The 12,903-nt window shown below is 38.2% G+C and overlaps 2 protein-coding genes across 3 annotated transcripts; one reads left to right on the forward strand and one right to left on the reverse strand.

Annotated features, from left to right (window-relative positions):
* The first annotated feature begins 467 nt into the window (after window positions 1–467).
* Window positions 468–1,232, forward strand: LOC130136941 (uncharacterized). Its single transcript, XM_056307570.1, has one exon. It carries the CDS (start codon window positions 468–470, stop codon window positions 1,230–1,232), a length of 765 nt encoding a protein of 254 aa, XP_056163545.1.
* Window positions 1,233–6,248: 5,016 nt separating this feature from the next.
* On the reverse strand, window positions 6,249–11,545 carry LOC115690882 (serine carboxypeptidase-like 17). 2 transcript variants are annotated; one of them, XM_030617368.2, is made up of 14 exons: window positions 11,240–11,545; window positions 10,937–11,082; window positions 10,368–10,444; window positions 10,169–10,291; window positions 9,922–10,024; window positions 8,872–8,909; window positions 8,682–8,783; window positions 8,442–8,528; window positions 8,188–8,340; window positions 7,251–7,322; window positions 7,005–7,123; window positions 6,815–6,928; window positions 6,616–6,670; window positions 6,249–6,511 (listed from the first exon to the last, which is right to left on the reverse strand). In XM_030617368.2, the coding sequence occupies exons 2-14, from the start codon at window positions 11,046–11,048 to the stop codon at window positions 6,428–6,430; spliced, it is 1,239 nt and encodes a 412-aa protein (XP_030473228.1). In that variant the 5' UTR covers window positions 11,049–11,082; window positions 11,240–11,545; the 3' UTR covers window positions 6,249–6,427. The 2 variants fall into 2 exon arrangements, with proteins under 2 accessions (XP_030473228.1, XP_030473227.1); XM_030617367.2 differs by having other exon boundaries at window positions 11,212–11,538.
* Between the last annotated feature and the right edge of the window lie 1,358 nt (window positions 11,546–12,903).

A 12,903-nucleotide genomic window follows, 5' to 3' on the forward strand; every position in this document is an offset into this window, starting at 1 on the left:
TTCTCTATTCTATTTAGCCCCTTGTGATTCACACGATATGAACGCTCTTCTCTACACTAGTGGCTCCTCCTCAACAAAGGGAGTGGAAATTCTGTTGAATCCTAACAACCTATAAACCCTAATCGATCCTTAAGCCCAAAACCCAGTCATGATGCCTCAACCTTTTTGCCTGACTCTATACTTTCGAGCACTACCAGTGAGGTTTTGGTAAAGGTGTTTTATGGTCGGTGACTCATCCAACAAATTTCTAGGTTGAAGTCTATATCGGAAAGCAACGATGTTCTCCAGATCGCTCTTAGTGGGTCTTTAAGATTTGACTTGAATACCTCTATTCTCGGGTAAGTCATCTTGTATGCTCTGACTTGTTTTGGAACTTGATCATAGAGGGAGAGGAGGAATCAGAAATTCGAATAACAGTACTTAGCAAACAATTAGGCAGACTTTGGTCAAGAACAGAATTTACTGCAATGGATGAAGCGGTTCCTACAAGGAAAATTAGAGAAGGTAGGCTTACCCTCGTTGGCAAGCTGTTTCAAAACCCAAAGATAAACTTTCTAGCTTTCCAAAACACAATGAGGAGAGCATGGAGACTTGAGAATGTAACCTTCTCCTTTTTGGAATCTGGGATTTATGCCATTACTTTTATGACTGAGGCAGAACTTTTGAGGGTGTATGAGACTGGTCCTTGGTCCTTTTTGAGCCATCTATTGATTCTCAAAAAATGGGAGCCAGATATGTCTCCACACCGTTATGAGTTTGACATGTGTCCTTTTTTGGTGCAAATCTGCGGACTTCCATTTGAATGGCTTATAGAAGAAGTGATTCTTAGAGCTGTTAAAAGTCTTAGTCTGGTTATGGATGTGAAGGTTGATGCGAAGGGTATTGCTGCTCACAAAATTGGGAAGGCAAAATTCCTATTAGATGTGACAACCCCCTTAAAATCTGGATTTATTGCTAGTAAGGGAGGGAAAAAGCTCTGGTTGGATTATAAGTATGAGAGGCTCCTTGACTTCTGCTACTCTTGCGGTAGATTTGGGCATTACGCCAATTATTGTGAAGAAGTGGAATTCAAATATGAGAACTTGGAAACTAAGGATAAGTGTCTCTATGGCCGGTGGCTAAAGGTCCAAGTACAGGGTCATAATCCTTTTATGAAGCTTTTTTATGGGGAGTTAAAGGAGGAGGACATAGAGGAGGAAATTATCCCCGAGACTCTAGTACATTCCCTCTAGATTGTGCCTTTTACGAGTAATATCCAGCACCATCTAACTGATCCCAATCATGTTCAAGTAGAAAAGGGAAAGGACATAGTGTCTGGGGATACAAGTATGCAATCGCAAGCCAAGCAGGGTGAGGACTTTATTCCTTTCAATTTGCCTGATCCAGGTTAGAGCAGTGGCTCTCCCTCCCCTGATGTGCGAATGCATCCACAAGTTGCTCAGAACAAGAAGCTTAAAGAGACTAAGAAATTTGCTGCTAAGAAGAAACGAAGGTACAGCCCCTATGAAACACAAATGGCAAACTCGCAGATGTTGGATGAGACTCAATTGCTAGATTCACCTACTCATACAGCCCCTATGAAACACAAAAGGCAAACTCGCAGATGCTAGATGAGACTCAATTGCTAGATACACCTATTCATGTGGTGTCAGGAACAATGGAATGGGCTTTGGTGGCTAGCCCTAATAAGCCACCGGGTTACATATGAATTTTATATGCTAGAATTGTCAAGGGTTGGGCAATCCCTTGACAATTCAAGCAATCGGAGCTTTTGTGGCTCAAGAAAAGCCCAGTATAGTCCTATTTTATTGTCTCTTTTTCTCGAGCCAGTGAAAAGGAAAAAAGAGTTCAAATTTGAGGCTTTTTGGCTTGAAGAAGAGGAATGTGGAGAGATCATTAAAAAAGTTTGGCATTCAGTAGAATTGGAGAATGAAGGCTTGTTGAAAAGGCTTAAAGTAGTATCCTTAGCTCTATCTAAATGGAGCAAAGCAAAGTTCTTCAATGGAAAGAAGAAAATAGACCTTTTAAAGAGAGAACTTCAGGACATCTCCAACAACCGACACTTGCATTGTGAAAGAGAGAGGGTGCAGTTTCTGAAGAATGAAATGGAGAAGTTGTGGAGACAAAAGGAGATGTACTGGGGTATGAGATCGAGAGTAAATTGGCTGAAATGGGGATATAAAAATACTAAATTTTTCCACGCCACAACAATTCAGAGGAGACGGAGGAACAAAATTTCTATGTTAAAAAATGAAGAAGGGGAATGGATTCATGATTTAACTCAACTAAAGCAGCAAACATTTGAATTTTTCAGTAATCTCTTTGAATCAGTTGGTCCTCGAAATTTCCAACTAACACTGGAGGAATACCCTTGTCTAGTAGGGGAGGACATGAACAAGATGTTGACAAAGCCAGTGACACTAGTGGAAGTAACTGAAGCAGCTTACCAGTTGGGATCTACAAAAGCTTCAGGACCAAATGGTTTAAACGACCAGTTTTATCAGCATAACTGGAAAGAGCCACAGCAAGCAATATTCAGGGAGGTACAAAACTTTTTTCACTCAGGGTATCTCAACTCAAAGTTGAATAGAACATATATATATCCCTCATCCCAAAGATCCCAAACCCGGAAAAACTAGAACAATTTCGTCCCATTAGCTTGTGTAACTTTGCATATAAGATTATATCAAAAGTCTTAGCTAATCGATTGAAAATATGCCTGCCATACTTGATTTCTATAGAGCAAAGTGCTTTCGTGAGTGGAAGACAAATTCAGGATAACATCTTAATTGTCCAAGAGGTGCTACATCAGCTGAGAATAAGAAAGAGAAAGAGAATGTTCCAAGCAGTGCTTAAACTTGATATGCAAAAAGCTTATGACATAGTTGAATGAGATTTTTTGGAAGCTTGCATGCTGAAAATGGGTTTTTGCTGTCAAAGGGTGAAGTGGATTATGCAATTCGTCACTACTGTGTCCTTTAGTGTCGAGCTAAATGGAGAGCCTCTACCCTATTGTCAACTATCAAGAGGAATTAGACAAGGTGATCCCCTCTCTCCCTATTTGTTCATCTTGGTGGGTAATGGGTTATCTTATTTGATGAAAAAGGCAATGGAGGACGGAAGTATAAAGGGAATCAAGCTGAATAGATTCTACCCCACGCTATCTCACACTTGTTTGCAGATGACTTAATCTTTTTCCTCGATGGAACGATTATGGAATGCCAGAATGTTGCAGCTATTTTGAATCAATACTGCTTTGCTTCTGGGCAATCAATTAACTTAAACAAGTCTGGGGTATATTTTAGCAGGGATTATCCACAGAGTTTGAGACAGAATATGACCTATGAGCTTAGAGTTCTAGAATTAAAGAAGACTGGGAAGTACTTAGGGATTCCTTCGGACTGGGGGGCATCAAAGAAACAATTGTTTGACTAGATACTAGCTAGAGTAAACATGAAACTAGAAGGTTGGAAGGAAAATCTGATGTCAAAAACTGGAAAAGAAATACTCATTATAGCAGTGGTGCAAGCATTACCACAGTATACTATGTCTATTTTTAAAATCCCCGTCTCCATTTGCAGGGCAATTGAAAAGGAAATTGCATCTTTTTGGTGGAAAAATGGTGAAAAACAAGCTGGACTACATTGGAGGAATTGGGATGTGCTAAAATGAAGGAAGGATAGCGGAGGACTTGGATTCAGGGATCTAATGACTTTTAATGGGGCCATGTTAGGCAAACAAGCATCGCTAATTACTCAAAACCCATCCTCATTGTGGACACAAGTATTGAAAGGGCTTTACTTCCCTAATTGTGACTTCTGACATACTGGGAAAGGGACTCGACCATCATGGGGGTGGCAAAGTGTACTAATGGGGAGAGCATCCATTCATCCTTCCATTATGTGGTATGTGGGTAATAGGGAAAAGATTAACATTAGAGAAGACAAATGGCTACACAAGAGAGTTATTGGTGGTCCAGCTAATAGTGGAGAGCCTAAGAGGGTAGCTAAGTTAATTGTCCAGGAGGAGTCAAAGCGGAATGAACCGATGCTATAGCAGCTATTTGATGAACAGATTGTCAATTAAATTCTTGCAATTCCACTGAGGTCATATGACACTGAAGACAAACTGGTTTGGTTAAATGCCAAATATGGGTCCTATACATTAAAGAGCGGCTATAACAGGAACAGAGACCTTGCAAAGAAACCAAACCCAAATCAAGCATCTTCTTCATATCAAACCCCCAGAGCTTTGTGGACTAAAATTTGGAAGGCAAATATAGTACCGAAGATTCGATTTTTCCTATGGGCAGTATGTCAAAATGCCTTACCAACAAAGGAAAATCTATTTAGAAAGAGTATTGTACCAGAACTGAAGTGTGATTTATGTCAGAAGCATCTCGAGACTCTTGAGCATGTTTTTCTTCTCTGCCCGTGGACGAAATAAGTCTGGTCCAATCCTTCGCTACAAATCAAGATTCCCAATCAAGGTCTCCCAAGAATTGAAGAATGGCTCTTGAACTTTAGCATCACACCTGTACCTTTCGAGCTACTTGCGACTGTCCTTTGGCTTATTTGGAAATCAAGGAACAATTTCATATTCCGAAGACTAAAACCAAGTCCACAGCAGCTAGTGAACTCAACTCAGTTGACGCATAATGAAGCACGAGGAAACAATTTAGGAAAAGAAAAAGCTGTTGAAGGTCAAGACTTACCTCAGATTTGGCGAAACCCGAAATAGGGAGTACTGAAGATTAATATCAACGCTTCTTTTACTGAAGGTTCAACGATGGGAGCAGTTGCCGGTGTGATGCGAGATAGCCTCAGAAGAATTGTAGATGGATTTGCCAAAACAATGAGGGTCAGCTTTGTAGCTCAAGCCGAGGTCAGTGCTCTTGTAGAAACGCTAGTTTTCTTCTCTAAACGTGCTATGGATTGCCTTTAACTAGAATCCGATTTTGTAGACATGGTAAGAGCTCTTACAAGTGCAGATCATTTCAAGTGGGATATACGTGTGCTTATCTTGAAAGCCAAAAATCTGTTGAAAAACTTTTCTGATATTAAATTGGCCCATGGTACTAAAGAGTCTAACAAAGTGACAGACTGGGTAGTTAAGGCTCAAAGAAAAAATTCCCTGCCACGGAATTAGACCCTCTACCCCCTTCTTGATCTTTGGAGTCTACTTTGTTTTGATGCTTTGCCATTGTACTCGCAAGCCAAGACTTAAGATATGAATGAATATCGTTATTCTGGACAAAAAAAAAAAAAAGCTCAGCCTGTGGATGATGTGGGAGACCAACCGATCTGAATTCAGAATGCGTGGAAACTCGTGCTTTGAAGGGGATCTAACGCGGATCTTCTTGCGTTTTTCTTGCTCTGTAATTGGCTCGATCAAACAGACCAAGTTAGCGCATAGTAAACTGCAATATTACAAGGTTGACTTGACTCGGGCACCGCTTAACAGACTCATGTCATGTCGAGACGAGATTCGTCCATTTAAAATTGCATTTTGCGTCATGTACAACGATCGAGATGTGTGCAACTTTTACGGTCACTCGTGGAGTGTAAAGCGCTAGAACGTGCCAGGTGCCTTCAGTTCTTTTCCCAGTATAAGTTTGTGCACTAGAGTAGAGGGGTTCATCGCCCCTTCTCACCGTTGAAGGTGTGGTACACCAAAATTAAGCGTGAATAAGGGAAAACTTATGATTGAAGCATTGTCATTAGCTCCAGAAAAAAAATTAAGCGAGACACGACAGCCTCGTGCTTCCAATAATCTCCATTAAATTTTGGTACAATGCTGTGTATTAATCTGAGATTAGACAGAATTTTTTAGAACATAAAATTAGGTGCTCCCGAAACATTTGCTCCCTGCAAGCATCGATGTATTTGGATCCATCGCCCGATGATTGCTGAGGTGCATATGGAAGCGATGCTCCCTAGTGCGTAATACGGATCGTCTCAACGAGAAATGTCGTCGGAGCTCCTGTACAACATTATTCCACATGGAGCATTTCGACTTTCAAAGTATTTAATTGCACATAATACAAGATATGTCGGTGCATTGGCAAATGCAAAGTATACCTACTCAGGTACTCATCGAATGTCGTCTTACCACTCATTAACAAAGTTTAAACAATTCTGACCAAAAAAAAAAACAAAGTTTACACAATAAAAACACATTAAGGGTTGCAAAATTAAATCCCCGAGGAGCTTAATCGAATACCGGATTTATAGAGATGAGAGAGGATATCTATTTGAACACCAATGCCGATTCGGAACCCCATAACACATATTTGGATTGCATAACATTCATGCAAATTGAGGACCTTTTGGCTTTGGGGATGGAAACATTCATCTCCACCAGATGCTATTACACTGATGATGTTATTACGAAAATCCTCATATTAAAGGGAGCTTACTACTCTTAATTATAGGTAATAATAAGCAAACCACCTATTAATCATGGCGAAACATTCTTTAGGCTTGTACTCTGGAGCTGTGTGACCTCCTCCCTGCACAAAACCAGTTGACAGTTTATTGATGTTTTCACAAATAATTAGCAACTTCGAAATTGTGAAACTAAATTCCTTAAAAAGAGGGGGCAAATTGTCCTTGCCTTGACGGTTGCATATGTAAGATAGGCTTCTCCGTAAGAATATAACGTCGTGTATCTAAGAAACAGACCAAACAAACACAAACACGAGAAATTAAGATAAGAGTATTTTCATTAACCTATAAAATAAATCGAGTGTGCAGAAAAATTCCGTCTAGAACAAAAATGTAAAGACTAGAAAAGGGTTATTATCGAAACTGACCCCGCAACTTGTCCATCAACGAACCAAGCTTGCCAATCATCAGATACTGTTAAATTCAGCGTCTCGATCCATCCAAGCGTTCCCACGTACGGGATGGCCAAGTCATGATCACCACTACATGTCGAGAAAGTTCAAGTAAATTGGGTAATAACCCCAAAAAAAAGGGTAAGGAATTTGTTAATTTAATTACCTATAAATAAGTGCTCGATATCCCCTTTTTAGGAGCTCTTTGTGATATTCAATCACTTCTGGGACACTATAATCGTAAGACAAACTTTCGTTGCACCTAACCCACTTCCTAATTGTCCCCTGGCATATCAAATTTTTACTCGAAAACAAAATGAAAATAAACAGATAATTAACAATTTAATTAGGAGGAAATCATATGACTTTGCAGATTTTACTGCGTTTCGTTGTAGTATTGGCAATTACATACCGGTCGGACGTGAAGTGCCTCTTGAACGGCTCTATCGTTAGCCCAAGTATAGGAGAGCACGTAGTTATAGATCTACATGGAAAAAAACACATATATTAAATATCGAAAGGTGAATCTAATATATCTACTAAATTGAATCTCGACAAGAAAATAAATAATAACAGGTTTGCTGCCCTGTCAGAGGCTAAGAAAATTATCCAAAAAGTTATAAACTTATTGTACAGCGGACAATTCAGTCCCAAACATTTCAATTATACCAATTTAATTTGAAACATTATAACGATTTGCCAATTTAGTCTTAAACATTTTAATGATTTGTCAATGTAGTCCTAAATCTTTTAATGATTTGCCAATATAGTCCTTCAGTGATTTTTGACCAAAATTACCCAGAAGGACTATGTTGGCAAACCGTTAAAAGGTTTAAGACTAAATTGACAAATCGTTAAAATGTTTAGGACTAAATTGACACAATTAAAAGGTTTAAGATTAAATTGACCGCCGTACAATAGGTTTAGAACTGTATTGGACACAATTGAAAAGTTTATGACTCACTTGGCCGCCGTACAGTAAAACGCCACCGAACATTGGATTTCGGGAATAGCAATTATTTCTAATTCAACCGTTGTATGCTTAAACTAGTTTCATGAACTTTTGATTTTAAATATCAAGATTACTCAGAGCCGGTTATCATTTGGTTTCAATGACATGATAGATAATGAACAGAAACGTAATAATATCACAACAGAGTCAAAGATTTAATTAACGACATTGTGATATAAATTAATCTATACATGAGAATTGAAAATTAAAGTCTCAATTACCAGGTGTATTAGTCTAAGTTTTCTATTTTATTTTGTTTAGTCAGATCATGATATAAGTTTGTTTATTTATTCACTTGCAAATAGAAAGGGAACAAACAAATCATTCGGATACTTACCCGGCACCAGAGCCCATGAAGATCATGTGAGGGAAGAAGTGTAGGGTCTCGATTGACTAAGCTCGGGTCCCACGTACCATCCAACGTTGATTTTGGAGTCATATAGAAGCAATTCGGTTCTAATATGTTTGCTATATCTAATTTCTCCAGGCACTAAAGTCAATTTAAATAAAAGCGAAGGTTTATTAATACCACGAAATTGTCAATAGGAAAATATATGATCCAAACAAAAAAAAAATTGAATGCCCACTAACCATAGTCACGAGTTTGAGGTCATCGACACAAGCAGCATTGCTTTTGTTCACGTTTATGAAATTGCCATTACAATTCTCGTAAGCTGACTGAAATATAGAGAAGTCAATTTTGGGAAAGAACAAATAAAAATTCCAAACATCCTTGGACTATTTCTTTTGCTTTCTACTATGATTCGACATAGACCATTTGACAAAGCATATGAAAAAACAAATTACCATAGACATGTTGGAGATCGTTACCTCATACAGCTCTTTGGATATAAGAGACTTCAGATAAGCGAATCGGACTCTTGAATTTATGTCACCTGGCAAATTCGTTACGGGGTTTCCGACCAAGTACCCCTGAATCAAATTCGATCAATAGATGTTGGCATTTTGGGTGGAAAATGCATATAAGAAACATGGTATTAGTATGGTTGATGATACTTACCTGAAGATTCATTATTGGTTTACGGCCCGCTTCATTTCCTGGAACAAAGTATAGTATTCGACTAAACTCATATAGATTGTTGTTTTCAAGGAAACAAAATCTATAAGGATAGGTAAAGGAAAGGACATTTGCTCTTGTGATCATTAATTCTCTACACTTAAATAAATAGAAAAAAATATACTTTGCGGATGGGTTATGCGCTCTCTTAGTTTTTTGTACTTACTTTTATGTTAACTTTATAAGTTACATTTTTTTTTTGAATTGAACAAACCTATCAATTATTTAATTCAATGGTCCAAAAAATACTAAGACAATTTGTTGTGTGAGCAAGAGAATTTTTATTCTAGAATAAACCTGGAAGGATGGAAAAATGAGATTAACTGGTTAATATTAGAGAAAATATTCTCAAACCAATTTGGTAACCAAATTCGATGTCGTAGACCGCAAGCCAGATTTTGTTTCCCTTTCACATCTTCAAAATGCATGGATTATTAAGAAGAGAAGGTTACATGTGCACATCCTAGGTCGATGCTGGGATGATAATCCTAAACATGAATTTATTTAAAAAAATCCAAACTCGTCTCGACAGGACACTACTTAATTCTAAACTGACACGAATCAACACATATTTACTCATCTTTAATAAAACATCACATAATCATGTCGTAACATTTTTGTAATGACATGAATTGTCGATACACAAACACAATTGTGCAATATTGTCCCCAAACTTTTAATTTATTCACTATGGTCCTTAAACTTTTGGTTCATGTTCAATCTAATTTCTAAACTATATAAAAATGTTCAATATTGTTCTTGAACTTGAATTAATGGAAGGAAAATACTAAACTTTTTCATATAGTCTAGGAACTAAACTAAACATGTATCAAAATATCGGTGACTACATTGAACAAATTTAGTTCAAGGACGAAATTGCACATTGGGTTAAAGCTCAGGAAAAATTTAGGAACCAAAGTTCAATGACCATTTAGGTCATTGCCCTATCTAATAAAGATACACAAAATTATATTTAAAAAAAATAAAGCATACCTTCAGCAACTTTCAGAGTGACCATTGGATTGATAAAGCCGCCATAAGAATCACCACCAATGTAGAGTGGATTGTTCAGAAACTCAGGGCGCAACGTAAGCCACTGGATCCCACCTCGAGCAACAGAAAAATCAGAGTAAAATATAATAAATTCTAATGGCTCGGGCCTAATAGTTACAGTGAAATATAAATATCTCGAATATAGAAAATTTCCCCATTTTTTTTATTCAGAATCTCTTTACTTTACCTTCCTGAGAAATTCGTAAGTATCAGTGGCCGAAATATTGTCATTCACGTTGTAGCTTTCCCAATTATTCGCGTACGAGAACCCGGTCCCGACGGGCTCGTCTACGAATATGATGTTCGCGACCTGCAAATTAACCAATTAAATGTTGGGGATGATGCAGCCAAAGTCACGGCAAGGGAGGGAATCAAATTCTTGTTACCTTTGTCCATGCATATTCATGCACTTTCAGAGTTGGTCTGCTTGGAGTTGAATTCTTGTAGTCGAACGTGAATGGACCTGAATACAACCAGAAATTAAGTAACCATTGTCCAAACTTAGAAATTTCAGTATCCCAAAGTTTAGATTTCCTTATTCATCTTTACACGCGATCACTTTATTAAAATACAGTTTTTTACCTAAAATACTTTCTCGCACGCGACATCGATTTGAAATAAACAAAAGCTTGCAGTTCCTTTAAGAAAACTGATTAAGTTTTGATCAATTTCGGCTAATACACTGACTGTTCTCTACTTGACCCGCAAACGAAAACCTTATATGACAACCTAACTATACTGCTAAGAGTGTTGAAATGCCGACTTGACATGAAGGCTGTCATATAAGATTTCTGGGGGAAAATTATTCGCAGAACTTCGAAAGGTCCAATAATCCAACGGATGCCGGGATAAGGTTACTACAGCGACATTGTTACTCTCATCTCCGCATCGTACTAAGGTTCGGTTTGTTTTCCAGAAAATGAACATTACCGGATTATTGAATGTTTAGACTTACCAATCTCGTACAGCATTGCAGAGAGAGTGGAACAACCAGGGCCTCCTGTGATCCAGAGCACCAGAGGATCATCTTTTGGACTCCTCTCCGACTTGATGAAGTAGTAGAACATCTGCACATCTTCCAACTCTCCCACTCCAACATACCTAATCACCACCAAAAACAACCCAAACAGTTAAAAACATGAAATCTCAGCAACAAAAGAGAAAGGGAAAGGATCAGAGAATTCGAGAGAGAGAGAGAGAGATAAGAGAGAGAGTAGATGTTTCGCCGACCCAGTTTCGAGATAGAAAGGAAGTTCACCGGGGAATCCTGGGAGAGTCTTGATCACTGTCTGTGAGAGTGCAGAGTGAGAGAGAAGACACAGCGCAAGGCTATGAAACACCAACCACTTCATGTTTTCCAGGATCTAGGAATAGCTTTCTGTCGTTTCTGATGCTCAATGTGCATTCCCACGATTTATAACAGCCACAGTTTGCTCATTTGCCGAGGTAAAACGCTTGGCTCGGTCTTAAATCCCATGCTCGAATTGTTGCGTCTCGCATGCCCTTAAAGTAGCATTGGCTGGTAATGCTCACCAACCCCGCGTGGTTGGAGTCTTATCGGATGCATGCGAAAATGACAGTCAGTGAGAATTAATAGAGTCAAAAGGTTCGAACACACCTTGTTATTACAAAAAAAAAATTGCGATGAGACCCAAACGTGAAAGAATTCGTTAGGAAAAATTCAAATACGACACGACTTAAAAGTCGGAATCGACAAGTTGCTGCACCCTAGTTTTAACGAGGAACACTTCTTCGATCGTTTCAAGACGGTTTGGTGAAGACCGGATGAGGAGAGTAGCTGACAGGAATACAGCAACGCGGCACGCATTGAATCCTGTCGTTTCCTCAAGCGAGCGATTGGTTCTTGTAGGACATGTGAGTTATGAGAGAGTGAGTTGGTTGGTCACATTCGATGACCGACCCTTCTCGCCGTGGAAAGTAAGGTACATCCACCAAAGTGGGGAATGAGGAACAGGCCAGAAGCATTAAATGTTTCTCTTGTTTCTCGATTTGACTAAAGAACTCCCTCCCCTCTTGAGCCGTGCCTCGTGGTAAGGATCTTGGATGAGCTTCTCAATGGAGTCAATCCATAAAGTGCGAAGATTTTTGAAGATAAAGGTCCAGAAAAAACCAATTTTTAACATAAAAAAATAAAAGTCAAATAACATAAATCAAACAAAACACCGATAGTGCTAGCACTTGCATGAGCTGAAGATTTGTGTGAATACACGGGTAGTTGTTAACATTAAGAAAAATGATACAAATTATCCTTAAATTTTGATCCAACGTGCAATGTGATCCTTAAACTTTTGATTTGTTCAATACGGTCCCTGAACTTTAGCCCAATATGCAATATCGTCCCAAAAATTTTGATTTATTTAATGTGGTCCCTGAACTTTCGGTAGATATTCAAATTAATATCTGAACAATGTGAAAATGTTCACTGTTGTCTCTGAACTTAAATTATTGAAAGGATAACATTGGGTATTTTTATATAGTTTAAGGATTAGTTCAAACATTTACTCAAAGTTTAGGGACCACATTGAACAAATTAAAAGTTAATTGACAATATTGTATGTTAGGCTAAAGTTCAAGGGCCACATTGCATATTAGGCCAAAGTGCATGACCCATTTGTTTCATTATCCCTTAACATTATTATACTTTGGAGGAAATTAGGACGTTAAGCTGGTCGATGCGATTATCACTTATTAGAATTTGTACTTGCATACGAGATTCATAGATCCATTAATATTTCATATAGATCGCAAAAGAACTCTTCTGACTAACATTATGCTGATCGTTTTCATAAGAAGGGGTGAACCTTCACTAAAAACATACCCTTTGGACAAATTTATTGTTGTGGGAAAATGAAAAATTGAACAATAAAATAAAATAATAAATTGGACACTGAATTTACATGG

The sequence above is a fragment of the Syzygium oleosum genome, unplaced genomic scaffold (assembly GCF_021117445.2).
Source record: "Syzygium oleosum isolate NSW1041296 unplaced genomic scaffold, Sole_v2.1 Sole_v2.55, whole genome shotgun sequence".
In the NCBI taxonomy this organism is placed as follows: Eukaryota; Viridiplantae; Streptophyta; class Magnoliopsida; order Myrtales; family Myrtaceae; genus Syzygium; species Syzygium oleosum.

What these genes read in the sequence shown, in the direction of transcription:
- LOC130136941 (XM_056307570.1), top strand. Translation starts at nt 468, where the DNA reads ATGGATGAAGCGGTTCCTACAAGGAAAATTAGAGAAGGTAGGCTTACC.
- LOC115690882 (XM_030617367.2), bottom strand. Translation starts at nt 11,333, where the DNA reads ATGAAGTGGTTGGTGTTTCATAGCCTTGCGCTGTGTCTTCTCTCTCAC. An exon ending in TTCATGGGCTCTGGTGCCGG is followed by an intron (nt 7,323 to 8,187) that starts GTAAGTATCCGA and finishes TTTTCCATGTAG; the next exon opens with ATCTATAACTACGTGCTCTC. An exon ending in TTACATATGCAACCGTCAAG is followed by an intron (nt 6,512 to 6,615) that starts GCAAGGACAATT and finishes GGTTTTGTGCAG; the next exon opens with GGAGGAGGTCACACAGCTCC.